The 12,841-nt window shown below is 26.9% G+C and overlaps 1 protein-coding gene across 1 annotated transcript; it reads right to left on the bottom strand.

Moving 5' to 3' along the window:
- Window positions 1-511: 511 nt before the first annotated feature.
- LOC149057008 (uncharacterized) lies at window positions 512-1,279 on the bottom strand. The gene has a single exon (XM_089223270.1). The coding sequence runs from the start codon at window positions 1,277-1,279 to the stop codon at window positions 512-514; it is 768 nt and encodes a 255-aa protein (XP_089079396.1).
- Window positions 1,280-12,841: the final 11,562 nt, after the last annotated feature.

The following is a 12,841-nucleotide window of genomic DNA, read 5'->3' as shown; positions in this document are numbered from 1 at the left end:
TAAAAGATATCTCATTTGTTGTTTACTATTTTCTGGTACATAGAATCTATTTTTACGGTTGGCTGCCTTGAACAAAGTATTAGAAACAGCATAATCCATAGTTTTAGAAATAAATTGAATTTTATAGCACAACGAAATCCATTAGTTGTAATAAAACATGCAAAATAATAATTTTTTTTTTTTATTATTATTTATCTTGAAATTATTAATAATTTCTGCTTCGACATCTTAGGCCATTAGCATGACATTTAATATTATACAAGAAAAAATAAAAATATAAGAATGTTCATGTCGTAAGGTAATTGTTGTTACATTTTGCTTTTTTTTTTTTTTTTTTTTTTTATTAAACAACTATCCGCGGCGTCTATGGCCATTGGATGTAACAGTACATTATATATTAGTATATTTACATATTACATTAATATTTAAAAAGATATACAAAGTGATTTAGTATTTAAAACAAGACAAGGTAGTAATAATTAGGAGTTAAGTGAATAGTATTATTTACAATTTACAGTTTGTTTATAAGATTCGTTTGTCTGAGAAATAGTATGATCTTGTGTATATTGTTGGGGTCCGGGTTGAGTGCTTCAGCAAGGTGGTTGGATATTTGATATAGTCTTCTTTCTTTGTCGTATATTCTGCATTCGGTTAAGATGTGTTTCACAGTAAGTAGTGTTCCGCAACATGTGCAAACTGGGGGGTCTTCCTTCTTCATTAAGTGGGAGTGTGTAAGGTGTGTGTGGCCAATTCTGAGACGGTTTATAGAGGTCTCGTGTTTTCTTGAGATGTTATCTGGAGAAGGATACGGTAAGGCGGATCTCTTGATTTCGTTCAGTTTGGTTGACATTTCATTCCATTCCTTTTGACGCTGAAGTAATGTATCATTTTCGATGACCCTCTTTATGTCGTTGAGAGAGAAAATGGGTAGGTTGATAGAATTTGGGGATGTGTGAGCGAGTTTGGCGGCTGTGTCTGCAAGTTCGTTGCCGTCTATGTTACAGTGGCCAGGAATCCAAGAGTATGTGATGTTTTTGTCCTGTTGTTTTGCTCTGTAGTGGGTGTTTTGAATTTTTCTAACGATATCAGAAGGGGAATACAGATTTTGGAGGCTGGTAAGAGCTGAGAGGGAGTCACTAAATATTGTAATATTGTTGTCGTTTATTTCAGATATGGTGAACTCGATAGCTTTAAGAATCGCCAGGGCTTCTGCTGTATAAATAGAGCATTTGTCTGAGAGTTTCCATTGTAATGTAGTTTCATCGCATATGATAGCCATCCCGACTCGTCCTTCGATGATGGAGGCATCTGTATATATATATGAGTTTGTGGGTGGGCGCGTGAGCAAAAGTCTCTGAAAGCATTCTTGAAAATGTGGGGACAGGTTGAGTTTTTAGGGAATTGATGTAGGTCAATGTTAATATTCATGCTGAACTGCCATGGGGGGCATAGGGATTTTTCATATGGGATTATATTTTCGAGGTCGTATTTTATATAAGTGTGATTGAATGTATGTTTAGGGTGGTGAATTTGATTTTGGGGGGATCTTGATATTCTTGCTGCTAATTTGTGGGTTTGTTCTCTCCACCGTACTTCTAGGGATGGAATTCCAGCAATGTTTAAGATGCTTTTGATGGGGCTAGAACGGAAGGCTCCAATGGAGAGTCGGATTCCCGAGTTGTGGATAGTCTCCAGTATTTTAAGTTTGGTGTGTTTCGCTGATGAAAAGATTGGAGCGCCGTAATCAAGTTTCGATAGTATGAATGCTTTGTGTATTTTAAGGAGGGTTTGAGATTTGGCTCCCCATGAGGTATGAGCTAGAGTTTTTATGATGTTCAATCTTGGCGTGGTAATGTTCTTGAGATTAAGAATATGGGGGATCCATGAAGCTTTATGATCAAAAATGATGCCCAGTATTTTAACATTGGGTTGGTTTTCTACGACTTGGTTTCCGATGTTAATGTGTATTTTCTTCTTATTTCTGTTATGGCTGAAAACTATAAGGTTGGTTTTTTCCGGGGAAAATCGGAAGCCGGAAGTTTTCGACCAGGATGTGAGTTTGTTCGTGGAATCTTGAAGTATCGATTGAATAGAATTGCTATTATATATACAAATATAGTACCTATTAATACAATATTTTAAGTATCAAATTGTATTATGAATAATAATAAAAACAAAATTTTCAATAATTAAATTTTGAAATTCAGGATTGTTATTTTAATATTAATTCACTTATTATCGTGAAAACAAGTGAGTGAATTATAATACCTACGATTTAATCCGTCCTCCCAGAGGAGCTTATCAATTTAAATTTTGCCTCTGTATAATTCAGTTATATAAAGTTAAAAAAAAAATGATCGTAGCGCATACTATTCAAATATTCACCACCACTACACGACACACACATCCGTAGTTACTTGCACGACCATGGTAATTGCATAGATATAATTCTATGGTTTACAAATTACCTACCTTGATTAAGACACGTCATATGCTGTGAGAATTGATAAGTTTAGAATAGGTATATATTATAATATTCACTTCTATTTAAAAAAAAAAAAATTAAAAAAATAGTAAACGATTTATTTATATTGAAATTTTTAACTATACTAAGATTATTTTTTGAAATTCTTGAGATTTATTTTTTTATTGTTAGCTATTTAGTGAATAATTTTTCTAAAAATGGTTATGATGTACTTACTTATCTACCTAATTAAAAAATTGTAATAAGTACATTTTCAGTAATTAACACGTTTAAACTAAGGTTAATAAACAATATAATTTAAAATTAATCTACAAAAATATGAGATAGATAAAATATTGAATTTACTGTAGAAAAAGGAGATTGACATTTTAAAAATAGAAGTCTGAATATTCCTTATGCAGTACAAAGAAACTCAATAGTTAGTAAATTTATATTTAAATACTCCAAATATCGTAATTTGAATAAAAGCATTATTGATGTAAAAGTAAGAGGTGAGGATATTTACCCAACAAAGTATAGTTGTACACGATGCTCGCAACCGCGTGTTTTTCTTTTTCCCTGTGTCAGTTAAATGAGAATACCGGAAAATCCATTTAACACGTATACGAATTTGTTGGTTGTGTCGTGGTCAAGACAATCTAAATCCGTTCCAAAATCGAATTACCAATAGCCGCTTTGCTTACGTTTGTAACGTTAATGAATTCAACCAGATAACTGCACACATTTTATTACGGTTGTCTATATTATCAATAAGTTGGCAAAGCAGCGCCAATAATTGTCACATCGAAGGTAGCTCTACGATTTGTGTACACAAAGCGAAACTTCTTGCACAGTCGTTCAACCGATAGCATATTAGGTATGTACTGGAATAAAATAAAATAAAAAAACATAATATTTAAATATTTTCAATCGAAATCAAGGCATTAACATTTAACTGTTAATATTATACAATAATGAGATAAAGGGAAATTTAAAACCATCAGACGGGTTCTGTGAACAACTATTTTAGTAGGTACGATTGTGAGTTACTTCAAATGTAACTTCAAAAAAATAAAAATGAAAACATAATTTTTTCTAATAATCCACAACTGTTATATCGATAATGACGACAATACAACGATCGACAAATAAGGCAACACAATATTTTTCTCTGCCAACGGTGGCGACCGCTGTATAGTAATGAATTGAGATTGTGGTACAAATTTGGTCGAATGTATTTCTTCCATGAAATCGTTTTCATAGAAAAGTAACGTAACAATGACACTCCATACTTCCACAGAAGCACCAAGCACAACACTACGGAAGTACGGACAGTATTTCAAAAATCTTTCGCCTTCGCGTATACACACAAGAATGTTCACTTTAAATTTTAAAAGTCGAAATGTCAGAAAATCATCAACAGAATTTTACCGCAGAGGAAGACGGTATGAAGCTTAAAAACGTTTGACCGATATGATGTTTCCCGGTTTTGATTATCTGGCCTGAAAAAGATGAATAAATAAAATGCCAAGTTAAAAGCTTCCTGGTTTGATTTTTTTGTGTTTCAATTCATCGTCGTGGACGGACCTGCAAGGTAAGAATTATTATAATTTATATTTTACTATATTTAGAACGTTGGCGAATGTAAATTTGACGACATGTGTGATTTACGACGCATTAATAATCGATCAATATAATAAAGTTTATATAATATAATAATATAAAAAATTACGCTAATTATTAATACTTGTATATAATATGTATATTCACGTAGGCACGATTTGTCCATCGTAATGGACCATTTGGACAGTCTCCATCCGTTTCCAAACGAAACAATTGTTTATCGATCGCTAACTATTGCGATGCCAACGGTTAAAACGTTATTAGATTAAATTTAATATCATAGCGTAGTCTGTAAATAGTAGTCGTGACGTCACTCGTTGAATGTATATTATATTATAATTAAATTTTAATAGTAATTAGGTACCTACATAACAACTACATAACTATTTATAGTGAATATAGTGATGCGGTCGATGCGGTTAAAACCGATATAATCCATGTACGAATCTGCAGATTGTATTTTGTATAATAATTGAACTATTTCAATTGTTATTTCTAGTGAAATTGTATAATTATACTTGTTTTGCACCTATTTATTCGTAGTGGTATTGAATATCTTTTAAGTATATATATTGATGACAATGTAAAATTAGTTGAATAAAAAAAAGTTATCATGTTAGGTATTTTTATAAAACATATCTACGTGTATATTAAGTAAATCATATCACAAATAATATAATTTAGGGTACATGATAATTACAATTATTATTTTAACGTACGGAAATATAATAATTATTGCTCAACGTAGGTGTGTGTAGAGGCATTATAATATTTAGTAAATCTAAACTCATAATGGTTATTTAAAAAAAAGTAAACTTTTCAAAGTATAGAAACGTATGAATAATTATTTTCTCAGACCATTAACACCATTGATCGGTGATTAGTAAAATTGTATATATATATTATAATCATTATAATCTTACAATCCTATTATACAAATACAAAATAATATTAAACCGGATCAGGTTGGTACGTACTACGTACCGAATAGGTATTGAGATAAACATCGTAAGACGTTATCTGGTAGTCATATAGTAATATAATATGTAGTATTTGACCTAAGTGACATTTTCGCAAGAATCCGGTTACGTTATCAAATTATTTCTCTCGTTATACACAAGTGTTTTATAATATATAATAGCGATACCCTAAACTAATTAACCCAAAATCTCAAGAATAATAACATGTCGATATAATTAAATTTCTAAACAGCAAAGCATCAGTAATTTTAGAGTGATAAATGTAAATTAGTGGTCGGCATTACAGGTATTTGATTTTATACGTTTACAAAACATTATCGTTATATTGGTAGAACACCCGACCTTTAACCATTGTTATGATATTCAAGTAATCTTATTCTAGTCCAGTAGGTGTTTCCATATAATCGGTAATGAAAGCATAACAATAAAGTTTGGATCTACTAGACACAATTTAACAGTAGAAATATAAATCCTTGCATTAATTATTTATATACCCAGTTTTATATAGTTCTTATTTAGTTATAAGTTGTAGATTTTGTGTTTAGTTTATTGGTACTTGGTAGGTTATTTACACTTAAACTATTTTGATCAACGTCGCTTTAAATGTCCATATTTTAAATCAGATCCTGTATAATGGATAATTTATTTAAAGCGAAAAAAATACACTTAAAAAAATAATTGCAAAGATAATTTAATGTTATTTAAACTTTTATATAACATTGAATTTTAATAAAGTATTTTAAAATACTTAAAACTATTGTTATCATCAAGTATTAATAGTAAACAACAAGTATAAAAATATAGCTACTGGAAAATTGTGTATAGACGTATAGTACCCATTATACATTTAGTCTAATAGATATCTTAAATTTGTGAGATATTTTTAATGTATGATGTTTATAATTTTCACAACAAAGTACGTATAATGGATGTATACCCAGATATAGCCTATGGCCTATGTATCTATTCCTTGTAAGTTGTAATACTCAGTACCAATTTCATCACATTATGAAAACTTTCATTTTAATGACATATTTAGTTTAATGATACACTGATATACAATGTAGGTACTTGATATTGTTTGTGGTGGATACTGAAATTCTTAATCTTCATTACATTCCAACATATAATAAAATACATATAATTGTAGAAATATTATCTATGATTTGATAGGAATATTAAAACTCGGTAAATATAATATCTCGTGGAAATCAACACAACTAAATAATATATTAATATTTTTAATAACAGCTAATATAACACAAAGTAAGTGCACACCCGCGTGTTTGATTATATTAAATTTTAATTACAAGTGTTCTCGGTATATTTCAAAAGCACTTGGAGAAACGAGAAAAAAAATAACGAAGAACGGTAATTTTTATGCGAAATCAATTAAGATTTTTGATGTAATTCTGAAACAAATTACCATAATATAGATACATACATTTTTCACTGAATGTTTAAATTAGAATTTTCTATATACCATAACATTTTCACAATAGTTTAATTCATATAAAACTATTCAAAGGCATTTGAAATTTTCGATTACTATTAGTTTTTTTTTCAATCAATGTCGATAAAAAATTTTCGCTCAGTCAAAAAACTTGAAAATAAAATTCAAGAATTCTCGTAAATTACTAGTGCCGTTAGTGGGCAGAAAAATGTTATGATAATCTAAAATTCCATCCACATCCACAAAAATTGTATGAGAGGCTGAAGTTCAATTTTTAACAAAATTGGAATGATTTTTTTTACATGAAATTTCAAGTTCAAATGTTGACAAAGTTTATTGAATTGAAAATTTTCAAATTATTTTGTAGTTAAAGATTTATAAAGTCTTTTATAGATCGAAAATGTAAAACTAGGTGCTTGTAGTTATTGTATCTGGATTATTTTTGATATTTCAATTTTCAAGCAAGTTATGAATACCTATGTAAGATATACAATATTACAATCTAAAAACTCATATTCGCTAAGAATTAAAATATCGAATAAAACTCTAGTGAAAACACAGATAATGTTCTTATTTTAAAAGTTGCATCACAAAATTAGAACTGTTGTCAACAAATTCGCTATTACGTTTGTAAGACGGAGACAATACATAATAATACCATGTTGGGTCATGGGTGCTGTGACGTCATTTTATGGTTTTATAAGATACTAGGATATTTTTTTTCGTGACAACTATTTTGACTTTTGAATCTAGATTATATGTGGGTAGAGGGTTCTATGTTTTAGTTATATCGTGAATTACTGAGTTGATAAATGTTTTTAAAGAAACTCGTCTATTATATCCTCCACAAAACGAGTGTTTCTGATATAACCTTTGTCTTCGAGCTATTGAATAGTTCAATTGTCTATCCTGAAATATTGAGAAACATCGATTTCACGTCCATTAATTTTATCCTGTTTTCAATAAAACTTCAATATCGAACATATAATAGTCTCTATTCATCTCGAATACATATTTTTATAAATCCTTTTACTTTTTCTATTTTACGATAATTGATAACACTGCAGACACATTTAGTATAAAATAGACGGAGATAAATTCATTTATTGATCAGAACATACACATCACTTTAAAAGATTTTTTACCCAAACATTCAAACCCCATAATATACTATTGAAATAAATTAATGAAAAATAAACAGACAAAAACTACTAAATATAATTAATATTTTGGTTCTGTTTTTTCGTTTGTATTGAAAATAAATTGTTAATGACGTAATAATATAGTTTCATATATATATTAGATTCTGAACGAAGTGATGATTGTATTGATTTTACAATGATGTGTGTTTTTTTTTTTTTTTGTGTCTGTGTACAGCATAACTAGTCGAAATAATGCTTCGATTTCAAACTTTGGGGGTGGTTTCCGATGTAAAATTGAAGATCCTTGGTGCGTTATAAAGGTCAAAAGAAAACATTTTCCAACAGTTTTCAAAAAAATCGAGAAAAACAAAAAAAAAAATGACAGAAAAACGGAAATTTTTACGCAAAACCAGTTTTCGACCAAATCTATATTTTTATAGGGTTGTAATTCAAAAACTAATCACTTTAAATACTTGAAATTTTCACCAAATGTTAATGTTAGTGGTATCTATATACAGTTTAATTTTCAAAAATATTCGACTTTTTTTGAGAATTTTTTTTTGAAGTGTCAGTAAAAAAATGTCGGACGACCAAAAAAACTTGAAAATTTAATACACGGTTCCTTATGAGTTGTTCTTATTGTTGCTAAAAAAAATTAAAAATCGTAAGTCACAATTTTTTTTTAATAAGCGTTTACAGTTCAAAATTTTACAAAATCTGTCGAAAACGTGAAAATTTGCAAGTAATTTTGAAGTTGAAAAATCATAAAATTTTTTGCGTTTATAACTAAGGATTAAAAATACAAAACTAAGTTTTCCATAAGTTTTCCTTCAAGTAGCTATACAGAAAATTCGAAGCATCATTATAGGAAAAATTTTAAGTGCGTTTGAATTTTAAATTTTTACGAAATAGCGTAACGATAACGATTTATCCTCAAACGATTTTAAATTTTAAAAGTGTCGATAAAATTTTTTTGGCCCTATCAAAATACTTGAAAATTAATACAAAGTTCCTCATAAGTTATTCTTATAGTGATTAAAAAATTGTAAGAATACATGGGCACAATTTTTTTTTATTAGCATTTGAAGTTCAAATATTGACTTAATACGTAAAAATTACGGCAATGTTCAAATTATCTTAGATCGAAATTCATAAAAGTTTTTCTTTTTAATTCCAAGATTTGAGAATTTAATACAAGGCTCATAATATATTTTTACGATAGCAGTTGAAAAATAAAATAAATGTATAGCCACAATTTTTTTTTTACATGTATTCAAATATTAATTTTGACAACATACGTAAAAATCACAAAAATTCGTAAATTATTTTTTCCTAGAAATTCATAAAAAATTTTCCTTTTATACCTAAGATTTGAAAATTTAATACAAGGCTCCTAAAATATTTTTACAATAGCATTTGAAAAATAAAATAAATATATAGTCACACATTTTTTTTATAAGTATTTACAATTCAAATTTTGACTAAATACATAAAAATTACGGCAATGTTCAAATTATCTTAGATCGAAATTCATAAAAGTTTTTCTTTTTAATTCTAAGATTTGAAAATTTAATACAAGGCTCATATCATAAGTCATAATATTCAAATTTTAATTTTGACAACATACGTAAAAATCATGAAAATTCGTAAATTATTTTATTCTAGAAATTCATAAAAAATTTTCCTTTTATACCTAAGATTTGAGAATTTAATACAAGGCTCATAATATAGTTTTGCAATAGCAGTTGAAAAATAAAAGAAATCTATAGCCACATTTTGTTTTTTACAAGCATTTAAATTTTAATTTTGACAACATACGTAAAAATCACGAATATTCGCAAATTATCATAAGCTAGAAATTCATAAAAAAATTTTCTTTTAAATCTAAGATTTGAAAATTTAATACAAGATTCCTTACAAATTTGTCAATCTTTATCACAAAAAAAATATCCACCGGAAATCAAAAGTTGATGGTGGTTCTCCACTAAGACTGAAAAAAATTGAAATATTTTACAGTTATAGAAAAACATAAACCTGAAAATTAAAAAAAAAAAATTCAATAAAAGTTAATACTTTTCAAGAATAATTAATGTACCCACTTAAATGGATGTATATTATAATGTATTTAGATACTTATTTGAACCATATAAATAATATATATATATATATATCAATTTAAAATAAACAATTATCAGTTCAGTTTAACAAAATGTATTTTAAGTCACTGCATAATTATTAATTATGTACATTAAACTTAAACCTACAATATTTTTAAATATATACAGGGTGATTCCTTTAAGTGGGTACACTAATTATCTCAAAAAGTATTTACTTTTTTCAAAATATTTTTTTACATGGTTTTAAGTTGTTAAAAACCCAATGTTTTTATTAAAAAATTATATTTTTAAATATTTTTTATCCTTATCATTTTTTACTTTCTTGAATGACAACATATAATTTTAATTTCATATTCCAAAGCAGAATATTTTTCCAAGTATTTTGATTCATAAAAATTGAATTTAGGACGAGTAGTTTATGAGTTATATGTATTTAAAGTTTTGACAAGCGGAGTAGTGGAGTAGACAACATTTTGCGGGGTAACCCCGTACCACTCCACTCTGCCATCAAAGCTTTAAATACTTATAACTCAAAAACTACTAGCCCTAAATTCGATTTTTATGAATCAAAATACTTAGAAAAATATTCTGCTTTGGAATATGAAATTAAAACTCTATGTTGTCATTCAAAAAAGTAAAAAACTTAAAAAATAATAAGGATAAAAAATATTCAAAAATATAATTTTTTAATAAAAACGTTGATTTTTTAACAACTTGAAACCATGTAAAAAAATATTTTGAAAAAAGTAAATACTTTTCGAGATAATTAGTGTACCCACTTAAAAGAATCACTCTATATATTTTGATATGTATCGAGAGTTATATTTAACCACTTTTTTTTTAACCGTGTATATTCAATATTGTATATATTACAAGTATATTACTTAATAATAATTATGAAAAAACAGTATAACATAGAAGTTAGGTCTTAAAAATAATTGGGAAATATAATTGTATAACAATATTATGTATAGAAATTTGTACATTTAATCATTTAAATTTTAAAAAAATACTGTATATTATTGTTTCCCGTAAAAATGTTATCTTGGATTCTTGGAATTTCCGGGTTGAAAATTCTATGACATCAGATTCTATGCCTAATAAATTATGAGATTATTTCTGTTAGGTTGGAAAATAGTTGGGCCAACGTATTCGTAACCGAATTTCGGAACAATATTTCTATGACCCTTATGCCCTTTTTGCATCCAACAATTCCGTACAAAACTGCTGTATAATATAAAATTGGTCGATAAATTACACGAAAACGTCCAATGCTGAATCCGTTGTGTAGACCCAACATTGTATATCATTTATAAGCCACATTCACATAAGCGCTCAATTATACCAAAGTTTTGAAAATCAAGTTTAGAATTATTTTAAAATTATATATAAAATTCTTAAATTTATAATTTTTTTTTTTTTGTAAGTTAATCCAACAAATTAACTTTAATTGAATGATGTGACACAAACATTTTAAAATAATAATAAAAATGAACTTAGAAATCAGACTTCCATAATGAGTTACTAACCTAATTAAAGAATATATACAAAAATCAATTTTTATTTTAAATTGTTTTATTATTGGGAAAAAAATTATTAACATTTAAGTAAGAATACATACTTTTAAGTCGAATAATATATTATATAATATACAGTCTAATAAATTATATTGAACCTTGAATATATTATTAAATGAGATAAATTCCAGGATTTTATATTTATTTAATTTTAATACTGGCTGAAATATTTTAAAAGTGCCAATTATAACATTATTTTGAGAACTAAAAATACAACGCCAAGTTACAAGTATTAATGCTGTTTCCAGTAATGTTAATAAATAAAATATCATTATTTACCATAATAATATTGTAGGCCACAAAAAAAAACTAAATACAAAGTAAAATAGTTATTGTTCAACGTTTACAATAGTTTACATACTAAATAGAATTAGGTGTTTTAATTTGAGCATTTTGTTCATTCTAATTAACAGAAATAGCTCTATTGTTTTGAAATAGTCAAGAATTTAAATTATGAAAAGCATCTAGTATATAAAATTGAAATTTTTGGGTAATTTCTACTTCATTACTATATTAATTAATCTAAAATCATAAGTTTTATAGACGACTCATTACTTCAAACACAATTGCTGTTGAAAGTGTTTAATTATCCAATAAATAGAAATTAACTTATAAATATATTATATTATATAGGTACATATTATAATATACAATATACATATATTATACCTATTAAAAGAATATTTTTTAAAGTCAACAGAAATCATTAAATTGGTGTTAAAAACTTAAAACCATACATAAAATGTATATTTATGTATTCGTATGCATCACATTTAACATTTGTATGACTTATTTTTTCTGAATAATAAATCAATTGATTTTTGTATAATCATAAACCTCGGATGACGTTCAAAAGGTCTATAAATATAAGCCATTCTAGCTAATCCTCGAGGTTTGCTTAAACCACCATGAAACTACCAAATAAATTCGATTATATACTCTTATAAATTATAATAAATAACGAGACATAAAACCATATGCAATATATATATTATTATATGTAACATTACGTAAAATTTAAGTATCCCATATAACGTTTTATTTATTTTTAAAATCATTTTTGTCATAGAAAATAATAATGTGACATTTCGTAAGGTTTTTGGTAGATATTTGTGAACTGTATAATAAACTTATTACGCTGAATGTAAAATAAATATTATAATATATGTTTTATTGTATTAATTGACAATATTTTAGCGGCGAGTGTCAGCCTGTTTCACTGCACCTTAACGATCGGTGGAAAACGACGAACTAACTTACATACGATATCGCGATCGCGTAGCGACGATACCACAATCAAGTCTTATCTATGATTTATCCCAAACAATTTTAAAACATTATAATATTATAAATCATTATATAATATTTTATAATATATTATGTACTGTTTATTAAAAAAACCATTTTCATTTATAAATAAATTACTATAGGTAACTCTATATAAAGTATGTCATTATTTAACTTAAATAAATATATACAACTTTT

This window comes from Diuraphis noxia, unplaced genomic scaffold, assembly GCF_037042655.1.
Source record: "Diuraphis noxia isolate RWA-SAM2 unplaced genomic scaffold, SU_Dnox_SAM2 contig0003, whole genome shotgun sequence".
NCBI classification, from domain to species: Eukaryota; Metazoa; Arthropoda; class Insecta; order Hemiptera; family Aphididae; genus Diuraphis; species Diuraphis noxia.
The sequence above is the reverse complement of the archived record's forward strand: the minus strand, read 5'-3'. Positions and strand labels throughout refer to the sequence as shown.

What these genes read in the sequence shown, in the direction of transcription:
- LOC149057008 (XM_089223270.1), bottom strand. Translation starts at nt 1,279, where the DNA reads ATGGCTATCATATGCGATGAAACTACATTACAATGGAAACTCTCAGAC.